Raw genomic sequence first — 13,954 nt, forward strand, 5'->3', positions numbered from 1 at the left:
GTGACATATAAATACATATACGAATCAATCTGAAAATTTCACAATGGAAATACTGTGTCAAATGATATAAAAAATATTCAATTACAAGTAAGAGAATAGGAGCTAACTTAAGGAATATTGTAACACCCCATCCCGTACCCGACCCGGATACTAGTCTGAGATGTCACATTGACTTTTTAAAACGATATTATTCCAAAATAACCAAATATTTGAACTCATTTTTTTAAAAAAAAATACGATGATATATTATTAAATTATGCTTCATTATAAAATTTAAGGCAAAAACGTATGTATGAACAGTAAATACGATATGAACAGTGATGAACAATAATGAACAGTGCTACAGTACTGCTACAGTGACTTTCGTAAAACGTTCATAAAACTCGTAAAAAAATTTAACCGTTTATTACTATACATTTACATTTACATAAATACGTTTAAAACATTACAAAATTTGATCAGAGCATAAATACTTAATTTACCAATTTTGTTTACATGCCAACTTATTTTCACATAATAAAACATACTATTTAATCTACTTCTGATCTGACCTTCAAATGGAGTTATGTTGTTCTACTAAGCTTAGCTTTGATCTTCCTGCTTCTCAATACCTACGTGTAAATCAATTACACGCTAAGTCATAGACTTAGTGAGACATATAAATATAATAATAATGCATTCAATATGAATATGAACATGTAATCTATCCATTCAATCATGTCATATGCAATTCAATATAAACAATAATAATATGGTAACATATAACTATAATAATGCACTTACCTTTGATAACCTTTTATAGGCCATGTACATTTTTGAGAACTCAAGGCATTCGAGTACATTGAGGTTGTACACTATTACTGTCACCACAGCTCGTATGGAGTCCCACTAGGGGCTATGAAATTTGTCCCGAAGGACCTATGTATTGTATTTGTCCCGAAGGACCACTCCTTAAGAACCATATACATATTCCAATGGATCAAATATGTCTCAAAAGACCCTGTAAATGTTCCAAAGGATACATATACGTCCCGAAGGACCACATAGAACCCTCGACTCTTGGCATGCCAACTATACCTATAGCTCTCATATCATATACCATGGGCATTATTCTTATGTTTCATATGTTCATGTATTCATGTCATTTCTCTTGTGATCACATAGCTCATATCACTTATCATATCACATGTGCATTTGAATCTATTCACATATATCATTTATCAAATCATATGAACATATATACTTTATGCATGTATCATAGTAATTATCATGTATGCATGTTCATAACTATTGTACTATGGAAATCAACATAGGAATTAGACTTATCACAAGTCTTATTCCATTGTACCATACTTATAGTATGCACTCGCCTATATCCCTTTGCCTTTTCCTCGATCGATCTTACTTGTCACTTGTTTCGGAACTTGTTTAGGCTCAATATCTACATAAATGTAATTTTCAAGACAATTATAATAAGCCTAAACCTTATAATTCGATACTAATAACTTGAGCTAATTTAATGAACCAAAAATTAAGTTTTCCTTTAGGGGTGCACCGATGCACTATGGATACATCGGTACACAAATTAGGTTCGAAATTCCCATGCATCGATGCATCCCCTTAATGCATCGATGCACCTTCAAAATTTATATTAGTGCATTTGTACACACTCATAGTGCATCGATGCACCAGCCCAGAATAGAATATTTCATCCAAAAATTTCACAACTTTTCATTAAATTTCACAACTTTTCATTAAATTTCCTCATATAAAACTCTTTTTATACCACTAAACTCAACTACAACCATTTTAATTAACTTTTATCATTCCAATACCTTATTATCTCCCATATCTCATCCAAATTCTTAAAGCCAATAATCATAACAAATTTTCCATGTTATCCAAACTTAATTCTAACACTTATAACTTTTTATTCTCATAGATGACAAGTCAAATCCAACTTTCAATTCTTATTATAAGCTCTAGTTCAATATTTCACTCAAGAACTCCAAATCTTCAATCTTTCCTAACTCCTTTATCTTTTGATTTTAAGATAACTTAAACTTTCATTAAGCTTATTTATCATCTAATGATCAAAACTCAATCTTAAAATTAACAAATAATTAACGAAACCGAAAACTTACCTTTAATGGAGACCTACGGGGAGAAGAAGGAGGAGAAGAAGATAAGCTTCTAGATGCTCATTCAACCCCATGCTTATCTCTTAAATAAGAGATAAATATATTTTTCATGAAAAGACCACCTTACCCTTCATACTTTCATTCCCCACAATTTAATCCAATACCAGAATTTATCACTTTAAAATTCTAAACTTTTCAATAAATTCTACTTTAATCACTAACTTTTGAACTTTTACGATTTGGTCACTAACTCATAATTTAGGATGTTACAAATACTTTCATTTCGATCACAACAATAGTTTGGATATCACATTCTTTAAGTTGAGTAACTCCAACAACAAAAAAATCGACTTTGGTAATCAAAGTACAAGTAACCTAAAAGTTCGAATTGTAAAAGGGTCCAATACATAACCATTATAGATAATAATTGTTATATAGTTAACGATTTAGGTTAAACTATGACTTAATTAATTATATTTATTTCATGAAAATAAATTATTATTTTAGGAAAAATTACACTAATGATCACTGAATATTTATTAAAGTCATTGAACTTAAGAAATGTTTTCATTTCAATCATTATCTTTAGCGACAACATAACCACAATTTTTTCGATTTTAGTGAACAAGATACAAGTTTCCTAAAAGTTACGTAATTTTTAGTGTAATTTACATTCATAAACATTATACATAATGAACGCTTTGCTTTCGTGCATAGCGTGTACTGGGCTTCAGAAATAATGGGGTTGTCCTGACTCGGTACGAAGAAGAAAAAAAGACGCCATCAGCGAGGAGGTTTAAAAAGTACGAAGGGGTTAATTTTATAAGAATAGATATCATTATATGGATGAATCGAGGAGGGTGGATGAAGCAGTTCTCTTATGATAATTTTAAATTTTATATATTTTAGATATATTTTTTATATTTTTTATTAAAAAATTATTTTAGTCCCCTAAAGTTTTATAAGTTTATCTCGTTTTAAAATTTTATAAATTCATCATTATGATATAAAATATTATGTCTATCCCAAGATATCAAATACAATGTCATTCGCCCCAACTTGCGACATAAAGTGTTACTATCTTAAATTATGATCTTCGATCAATTTTTTCTTTTGTATAAGCATGTTTGCTCGCCAAAGGAGACGAGTTGAAGTGATAAGTAGCTTGATCTCATTTAAGGAGGTTTCGAGTTCGAGTCTTTTTGTATGTAAAAAAATTTCACTGGAAGACTTACCCACTACAGTCAGGTGTTTAACTCGGATTAGTCCGAATTAGTCCATAATTATTTATTCCAATAATTCTAATTAAATAACTTATTAAATTTAGTTTAATTAATATTATTATTGATGTAATATAAATAAACATCATGTTTAAAAAGTAATATTTTAAAAGAAAAATCAGCCGCCGGCAGGCTTCTTCCACGGTCAAGGTTCATTTTCCTTTTAATATTATTAAGAAGAAGCTAAAATAACTCGATGACTAAAAAATATTTGAACGAAAAAATCATTTTCACCTATGCTATCATTCTCTGTATTATATTTTTTTGATTTATTCGTAGTATTAGTACCATTAATAATAAGAAGACAACTTAATGTGTAAAATATTTGGACAACAAACCGTTTCCATATCTACAGTCATCTGACAATAAAATGTTTTTATCGTTATTTTTAAGTCTTTACGATGTAATGATTGTTAAAAAAATTATTACATGATACATGTTACATTTATATTATTTTTGATTTTTTTTAAAAATTATTAATTTTATTTAAAAATCATAACTTTTTTCTAAAGAAAATAATTGTAACATCCCAAATTATGGGTTAGTGACCAAATCATAAAAGTTCAAAAGTTAGTGATTAAAGTAGAATTTATTGAAAAGTTTAGAATTTTAAAGTGATAAATTCTGGTATTGGATTAAATTGTGGGGAATGAAAGTATGAAGGGTAAGGTGGTCTTTTCATGAAAAAGATATTTATCTCTTATTTAAGAGATAAGCATGGTGGTTGAATGAGCATCTAGAAGCTTATCTTCTTCTCCTCCTTCTTCTCCCCGCAGGTCTCCATTAAAGGTAAGTTTTCGGTTTAGTTAATTATTTGTTAATTTTAAGATTAAGTTTTGATCATTAGATGATAACTAAGTTTAAGGAAAGCTTAAGTTATCTTAAAATCAAAAGATAAAGGAGTTAGGAAAGATTAAAGATTTGGAGTTCTTGAGTGAAATATTGAACTAAAGCTTATAATAAGAATTGAAAGTTGGATTTGGCTTGTCATCTATGAGAATAAGAAGTTATAAGTGTTAGAATTAAGTTTGGATAAGATGGAAAATTTGGTATGATTCTTGGCTTTAAGAATTTGGATGAGATATCGGAGATAATAAGGTATTGGAATGATAAAAGTTAGTTAAAATGGTTGTAGTTGAGTTTAATGGTATAAAAGGAGTTTTATATGAGGAAATTTAATGAAAAGTTGTGAAATTTTTGGATGTACCAGGCACAATTTTGGTTTCTCATAAGTTGACCAGAATCGTCAACTACAATATTTGGAGTTGTTCAATGCATATCAACTTGCTTGTAAAAAATAAGCTAGAGTTCATCGATGATAATGGACGTTGAGATGATTTTGAGGCTTCTCTTAATGCTCAACGAGACCAACGCAACGTGATTGTGTTGTCCTGGATTCTCAACATAATTAGTCGCGATTTATCTGCTATAATAGTTTTCGCTTCAAGTGTGGTGGTGGTGTGGCAAGATCTCAAAGAGCGTTTTAGCAAGGTGGATAGATCGAGAATTTTCTTTCTTCATTGTAAAATCTGCTTGTTGGTTCAAGTTGATTCTTTTGTTTCCAACTATTTCACTGCTTTGAAGTTGCTTTGGGATGAATGCAATTCTTTTGTTCTTTTCTCAACTTGTGATTACGAGGTTGCTCTGATATCACGTAAAAACTTAATACTTTATTGAATTAATTAACTCACAAATACAATTATTTATATATAAGTAAATTGATCTAACTATTTATTAACTAATTCGCAACTAGACTAATTGAACAATTTATTAACAATTTTCTACAATATTTTTAAAAATTATTGATTTTAAAGATTTTTAATATTTTAAAAAAATATTTTAAAAATCTAAAAATACAATATGACAAAATTACAATATATCATCTGATAATAATAAATAAATAAATATTAATATTTAATGATAAAAAATTAATTGGTTCAAACTATCGATTTAAAGGTTTAATTGATTCAATATTTTATTTCAAAAGTTATGTAAAAATGTTCAAAATTGTCAATATCTATATATTACAATAATAAAAAGGTGTATGTCTTATTATTACATGTTTAAAAAAGTAACTTCTATAAATACAATAATAATTCACGATTGTTTTCTGTTGAATAAAAATGAACAGAAATCCTCTGTCCATTTTATGTGCCTTTATATTTGTCACCAATGATATAATGCCACGTGTTTCAAACTAACCGTAATGAATTTTTTTTACCTCAACATTTACTTTTTTTTTACCACGGGTTAATCATCTCCTTCACCCTTATCTAGCTAATGATATCCATCGATGAGTTGATCCTTGATGCCTTCATCCATTTCATTGAAATCTTCACAGCCTGGAAACTTTCAGCTTCGTATTCATGATCAAGTAAGCTCGAATTTTGTTATTTTTAGTGTTTTAATTGTTCCCTAAAAGACTTTTTTCTAATGTTTTTATTTGTTTTGTTTCTCATGATGTAGTACTTACTGGTATCTATCAATTTCATTGTTCTATAGATGACAATGTTGGAAGGTTTCAAAGCCACAACCGATACTGTATATGCTTTGAGAATTGGAGCATCTGCAATGAAGGCAATGCAGAAAGCAACTTATGTAATCAAGGTAGTATTATTTAAAAATAGCTATCAATCATTTGAAAGCTCACATTTCTAACAGTATTCGAACCTAAAACCTCAAAGGAGAACAATAATTCTTTTATTGTTAAGATCGTTTGGTTCGCACTCTAATATTCCTATTTTGCTGTTATCTATGTTGACACCTATCATGACTGACAGTTATACGAATCTAAACACAATTTAAAAACTTTTGATGCTGCAAGATGAATCGAAAGCAGAACTGAAAGAACTTGAAGTTCAAGGCGCGGAGTTGGAAGAGAAGGGTGAACGAGATGATTAATCGACGGTAAAAAGAAAAATTGACGGTGAATTACTGTTAATTTAAATAAAATTCATTGATACATGTGGCATTATATCATTGGTGGGATATAGAAAGAGAGAAAAAAGGGCAGAGGATTCTTGTTCTACGGAAACGTCTTTAGTCTGTCGTATGGTATGACATCTGCTATCTACCACGTTCTCATGACTGTTGTTTTGGTTTTGATTTGTCCGTCTTGAGTTGACTTTACCGTGTTGATTCTATACAGAGTGAAATGGGGAACTTTTCCATTGAGGCTGGAGAGGAGGCGGCTTTTCAAATTCAAGGGTTCGAATCCCTCTCTTTCCGCAACTTCACTTAATTCGTCAATGTAACTGACTACACTGACTATAATGTATCAAATAAGAACTGATACTATTAAACCCTTCTTTAGATAGATTTTAGATAGATTCTCTATTCCCAATTCCTTTTTAATATGGAATGCTAAGAATAGCGTACAGGGGATGTAAATCTCCCTTCAGATTTATCATATATGAATAGGAGAAAAATCCCCGAATCAAACCCATCACCCTGTCTTCATTTAACTTTAACTCGGGTGAAAAGGGGGCAGAAGAGTGTTTTGGTAGTGGAAGATTGCTTTGTTGGATGTTCATGCTCAATTTTGTTGAGTCCAAATCCATCATCAGTCTATGTTCAATTTTTTTTGGATAATTATGACATGGTGAGATCACATTTGGTTAGGACATTTCTTTGAAAGCTTTGTCTAAAAGAGCTCCATCAGTGGCAAGTAGATGAACCGACCAAATTTATTTTTGGGTGTTTACGTAGACAAACATACTTGTCTCTCAATTTGTTTCTGAGATGATTTACCGCCCCTGACTTTCTCAAACTACCTACATTCCAACTAAAGACTCTCATTGTGAACGGCTGTTGATGTAGAAATGCAACTCATCATCATCCCCGGTTACTGTCATTGGTCACAGCTGACTGCTGTCACCGACATTGTTGGATCATAAAATTTTCATTTCACCTCTTTTTGACATCTCAAACACGAATCTAATATTTATTTCATCAAAAATGAAATATCAAAAATACTTTTTTTAGAAAAATAAACCTTAAAATTAAATGTTGGATTTTACGTGAAAAGAGTATTAAGGGTTTTGCGTTTGAACCTTAAAAAATCTAAATCATTCGATATTAATGTGGATTTCTGGGTTATTTAAAGCTAGGCTTCCAGTCTAAACAGTGAAGTTAACAGATTTCCTTGTGTTGTAACTCAAATAATATTTCTACCGATGAAAATGTTTCAGAGTAGGATAATGGGTTGGTAGATTGACTCTGGTTACGGCTGTCCTCTTCAGTTTTCTGAGTTTTTACATAGCTGTTATAACATTAAATTGCGATTACAATCGTATCATAATACTTTTTAAGGTTATTGTTATACCATGATTATATCCACCGTATAAAATATAATAGTCTTGAGGCATTATAAGGTAATATTTATTTAAAAAAATTCAATTTATTGACAACAAACATATTTTATAGTCGTTCATAGTCCTATTAATTTCAGTGTATTTGATTTTCTTGGTTTTTATTTTTCCTTAGAAAAAATATAATATTTAATTGAATATATATAGTTTTAAGGGCTTGAATTTCAGACATAATTTTAGGAGATATCCATTTCAATGAAGTTTGACTCTGATTTCAAAGCAGATTAAGTTGATAGTTTTAAGGAACCACGCATATTAATTTATTCATACATAAACGAACCCACCCACAAGGCCAATAGCCCAAAGTAAAAGTCCAATAACTACATTGGACGTAAATATATGACTCCAATTTGATTAGTTTATCTACATGCAATCCTTTTTTGAGTAACTCTACATGTGCTTAATAAACTAAATTATTTTTTTAATTTAAAATATTTTAAAGAAAATCATAGGTGTAAATTGGGTAAAACTAAACGTCGTAATGCAAGTATAAATTATTTTGGTTTAGGAAAATGATCAAACTAAACTATGTTTTGACAAAAAAATGGTCATACTTATCTATAAAGTCAAATTAATACTTGATTACCTAATCTACTTATTAATTTAATCAACGAATAAGAATATAACATTTAATTAATTAATTTTTTTTCTATGGAGCAGCTAAGCCGCTTACATTCTAGAAGTTCTACTTTTTCCAAGTATAATGTTGGGAGATAAAAGGGGTTGATCCAAAGTTTCAACCGTTGAAAGTGGCTGATTTTTATTGACATCTTTTCTTTTTCTTTTTTGAATACTTATTGAATCTTTTATTATTTAAGTAATACTATCTATTAGTTTTATTGGATAAAGAAAATTATTTTAAAAAGTATAGAAAGAGTTTATAAAAAAAATTAATCACATAAGTCGAATTTAAAATCATCGAAATACAAAAATTAATCGATTAAAAATAAAAAGATTCATACGAGAAAAGAGTTTGAAATATAACTAAATAACTAGGTCCAATAATAGATACAAAAATCATTGTAGACAATGAAAAATATACAACATTAACATTAACATAAAATTGCGTACAACATTGATGGCTCATTTGACAAACTAACATTACTATATTTCAATCACAATTTATCTTTTATGATTGCGAGTGTCTATCAGTATCTAACATGAATTTTAAAGTAAGAATAAACTAACATGATAATCAAATAAGTGTGTGGATTTAGAAACACGAAATCGATATCAAATTTAACTTTGAAAAAAAACATACTACAAGATCTGACATAAAAATTTACTGCAAAAACAACCAAGAAATCATTTATTATTTATATAAAAAAGAAAACATGATTAAAAAATAATTAGGTGGTTATAGGGGGAGGGAAGGAAAGACCGGTGCCGTGACTAGTGGTAGAAAATATAAAAATACTAAGAGAGGAATAATACAAAAGGAAAGTAAAAAATAATTAGGGTACAACTCTTATTGAGTTTATCTCTAGTTACACATCATCTTAATATTTTTATTTTTATTTAATAATTTATATTCGAAATTCTCCTCCCAAGAACATATCTTCAATATTCAAACTTAAATTCTCTACCTAAAAATACAACATACTTAAAATATATATATCATTTAAAGAATTTTTTATTCTTATGAGGAATCAAAGAGTTTTGACCAATTCAAATACTATTATTATTAATTAAACAGATGAAAAACAACGTTATTGGGCACTGCAAGCAACCGGGACTAGGCGTCAACATTATGGTTTTCTTATTCTTAATGAGATCACTCGGTGGTTTAATTACATAAAAGTTCCCCGAATTTCCTATTTATTTTGGCCCGAACTTGTAGAAACCATTAGCCTTTCTCTTCTACTTCCTCCTGACACACACAGCAGCATAGACAATGAGAACATCAGTATTCACTTGGATTCTAATCCTCTGTCTCTCCACCATATCAGCGCAGAGCAATTACCACTCACAACATGATCCCGAGGAGCCGAAACTCACCAATCTGCACTTCTTCTTGCACGAGGCTCCCGGAGGCAGCAACCCGACGGTAGCCATGATAGCACAGTCGAACATCACGGTCGACGTCAATAATTCATCGATGCCGTTCGGCACCGTATATGCCGTCGATGATCCATTAAGGGTAGGTCCTGAGCCTAATTCTGAGCTGATTGGAAATGCTCAGGGGCTTACAGTCATCATAGCCGGTAGAAGTACACCACCAAGTGTGCTGTTGCACTTTGACTTTGGGTTCACCACGGGTAAATTCAACGGGAGCTCTATAAGTGTACTTTCTAGGAATCCCACGACGGACATGGAACGTGAGCTGACTGTAGTTGGAGGGAGAGGAAAATTCAGGATGGCAAAAGGGTTTGCGCATCTTAAGGTTTACTCTGCAAATGCGACCGTTATCATTGCTGAGCTCAACGTAACTGTTATTCACTACGAGGGACGATCAGAGATTTAAGTTATGATCACATGTCGTGGTTACGGACATTATAAATAATACTCTCAATGTAAACATCATGGTTGTAGTCTTTTTGTTAAATTTAAATAATGGATTAAAGAACACAATAAAATAAAAATGATTTTCAAAGTGATTTATCACAATGTAGAAATTTTCATATATATTATAATAAAATCAATGGCGGAATTTGATGATAGAGTTTGAAAGGGTCGATTTAAAATTTTGAAAAAATTAGAGGTTTAAATTAAAATTTTCAAAAAATTTGAAGGGTTCAGTTTACATTTTTTACAAAAAATTAGGGTTTAACTAAATTTTTTGAAATTTTGAGACTTAATGAGATTTTTTTAATATTATGAGAGGGGTTTAATTAAGAATATTTAAAAAAACTTAAAATTTAATTTAAATTTCTAAAATTTTGATGGACAAAAAAATTTTAAAATTTTTTGGGGGTCGCAGCCCTTACATATCTTTTTTTTTATATAGATAAATTCCATTTGTATTACCCAAAAAGCAACATAACATGTTGTTACAAAGTACAAAGCAACACAATAACATTAACATGGGCATCAACTCTCAATCCCCAAGCATTACAAAAAAGCATGTTAACATGATCATTCCTATATTTTTCCTATACATTTTAATCTTAACTACATCTTTGATACATGCAACAATGTCCCCTGCACATCTAACAGCTCCCTTAAATCTTCTATAGTTTCTCTCATCCCGTATGTAGTAGATGTATGTGTTGAAAATTCAATGCACCTTTCGGTGCAAGTTGAAATTGGAGAAAAAAATAAATTAAATCCACCGAAATATGGTAAGTCAAAAAAGGGGTTGTAATTGTTGAAAATGAGAAAGGGCAAATTACAAAGTTTAGTCACTAAAGTTTAGGGTATTTACAAATTAGTCCTTAAAACTTCAACTATAAATACCCTAGCTCATTTAGCTTCAAAACCATCCCAAAGCATTCTAGCTTTCTTCCAATACTAGAGAGAATTTAGAGAGTTTCTTGAGAGTTGTTTTCTCCTTTTTATCAAGAGAGAATTATCATTGTTTTCTCCTTGGTAGATCGAGAAAGGTTGTAATTCTTATTTTTCTCATAGTGAAATTCTTCTACCGTTGCCCTTTGTTTTTACCCTATATTATTTAGGGGTTTTCCACGTAAATTTTGTGTCTCTTTTATCTTCAATTTTTATTTTCTCAAATTATCAGTTGCATTTTTGCTCTATCCGATAGCCGTCTTCCGCAACAATTGGTATCATAGCCAGATTAGAGTGTATAATATATGCTTATTGTCTTTGTGGTTGCCACCAAAAGGTGGATCCTCCAACATAAGAAAGTAAGAAGTTATTACCCATTCTTTGAAGGTTCCAAAGAACTATTCACGATAGTGAAATAGTGGGAGCTATCCGTAAAAGAAGCTATGACAACGAAATTTGATATTGAAAAATTCAATGGGAGAAATTTCTCATTGTGGAAATTGAAGATGAAGGTTATCCTGAGGAAAGATGGTTGTCTACCAGCTATCAGTGAAAGGCCGGTGGATTTCATAGATGACAACAAATAGATCGAAATGGACGGGAATGTTATGGTAAACTTTCATCTAGCATTAACAGATAAAGTATTGTCAAGCATCGAGGAGAAGAAGACAGCTAAGGAGATATGAGATCATCTCACCAAATTGTACGAGGCCACATCGTTGCACAATAAAATTTTCCTTAAGAGAAAATTGTACACTCTCCGTATGCCAGAATCTACTTCAGTGACAGAGCACTTAAATACATTGAACACTTTATTTTCTCATCTTACATCCTTAAGCTGTAAAATAGGAGAACAAGAACGTGTTGAACTTCTACTTCAAAGTCTATCGGATTCGTATGATCAACTCATCATCAACTTGATAAACAGTAATGTCACTAGTCTAGTCTTCGATGACATTGCAGCTGCTGTTCTTCAAGAAGAAAATTGGCGCAAGAACAAGGAAGACAGACAAGTAAATCTGCAACAAGCAGAGGCATTGAAAATGATGAGAGGGAGATCAACAGAACGTGACTAAAGCAGCAGTCACAAACATGGTAGATCGAAGTCGAGGAGCAAGAAGAATTTAAAGTGCTACAACTGTGGAAAGAAGGGTCACTTGAAGAAGGATTGTTGGAGTCTAAATAAAAACTCCAATCCACAAGGTAATACCGTAAACACTTCAGATGATAGAGATGCTCTATGATGTGAAGCGTCAACCACCGTGGAAAGAAGAAAAAGATTTGCAAATATATGACTCATTGATTCAGGAGCAACATATCACATGACCTCAAGAAGAGAATGGTTCCATTAGTATGAACCTGTCTCAGGAGGATCTGTGTATAGTTGCAATGATCATGCCTTAGAGATTATTGGCGTGGGAACCATCAAATTGAAGATGTATGATGGAATAATTAAAGTTGTTCGAGATGTGCGGCACATGAAAGTCATAAAAAAATTTATTATCCTACGGATTGTTGGATAATAATGCAAGCAAGATTGAAACACGGAAAGGAATCATGAAGGTGTTCCGTGGAGCCCTTATGGTGGTGAAAGGCGAAAAGATAGCAGCAAACTTGTACATGCTGAAGGGAGAGACTTTGCTAGAAGCAGAAGCCTCTGTTGCCTCATGTAGTTCAGATTCTACAATGCTATGGCATCAGAAACTTGGACACATGTCGGAACAAGGAATGAAAGTCCTTGTGGAGTAAAAGATACTTCCCGGCTTAACAAAGGTATCACTTCCTTTGTGTGAGCATTGTATAACAAGTAAGCAGCACCGGTTGAAATTCAACACGTCAAATTCTAGAGGCAAAAGTGTTCTAGAATTGGTTCACTCTGACGTATGGCAAGCACCAGTTACATCCCTAGGCGGAGCAAAATACTTTGTCTCATTTATTAATGACTACTCCAGGAGATGTTGGGTGTACCCTATTAAGAATAAGTCAAATGTGTTTTTAACTTTCAAAAACTTCAAAGCGCGAGTGGAACTTGATTCTGGAAATAAGATCAAGTGTTTCAGAACAGATAATGGAGGAGAATACACAAGCGAAGAATTTGATGACTTTTGCAGGAAAGAAGACATCAAAAGACAGTTCATAGTGGCGAACACTCCTCAACAAAATGGAGTGGCAGAGCGGATGAACAAAACCTTGTTAGAAAGAACAAGAGTAATATTGAGGGATGCAGGCCTAGAAAAAACATTCTGGGCAGAAGCAGTCAATACCGCCTGTTATTTAGTGAATCGAGCTCCATCAACTGTAATAGAGCTGAAGACACCAATGGAGATGTGGACTGGTAAACCATCTGATTATTCAAACCTCCATGTATTTGGAAGTATAATGTACGTGATGTACAAATCCCAAGAAATTTCAAAGTTGGATCCAAAATCCAAGAAATGCAAATTCTTGGGGTATGCTGATGGAGTAAAGGGATATCGCTTGTGGGATCCCACTGCCCGTAAAGTGATCATCAACAGAGATGTTATCTTTTTAGAAGATAAACTACAAAGAAAAAAAGACAATGATAGCGCTGAAAAGTCAGAGACTACTCAGATACATGTGGAAAAAAAAGTTTGAACAAGGAGATTCTTCTGAAGTAGAACCATCACATGATAAACAAGAACCAGAGAGTTCTGAAGCTCCAAGAACTCGTCAATCAAATCGTGTGAGAAGACGTCCC

At 31.7% G+C, this 13,954-nt stretch overlaps 1 protein-coding gene across 1 annotated transcript; it reads left to right on the top strand.

Annotated features, from left to right (window-relative positions):
• Window positions 1-9,630: 9,630 nt before the first annotated feature.
• On the top strand, window positions 9,631-10,352 carry LOC120134355 (dirigent protein 4-like). Its single transcript, XM_039150789.1, has one exon. The coding sequence runs from the start codon at window positions 9,686-9,688 to the stop codon at window positions 10,253-10,255; it is 570 nt and encodes a 189-aa protein (XP_039006720.1). The 5' UTR covers window positions 9,631-9,685; the 3' UTR covers window positions 10,256-10,352.
• Window positions 10,353-13,954: the final 3,602 nt, after the last annotated feature.

This window comes from Hibiscus syriacus, unplaced genomic scaffold, assembly GCF_006381635.1.
Source record: "Hibiscus syriacus cultivar Baekdansim isolate YM2019G1 unplaced genomic scaffold, ASM638163v2 tig00110597_pilon, whole genome shotgun sequence".
Taxonomy (NCBI): domain Eukaryota; kingdom Viridiplantae; phylum Streptophyta; class Magnoliopsida; order Malvales; family Malvaceae; genus Hibiscus; species Hibiscus syriacus.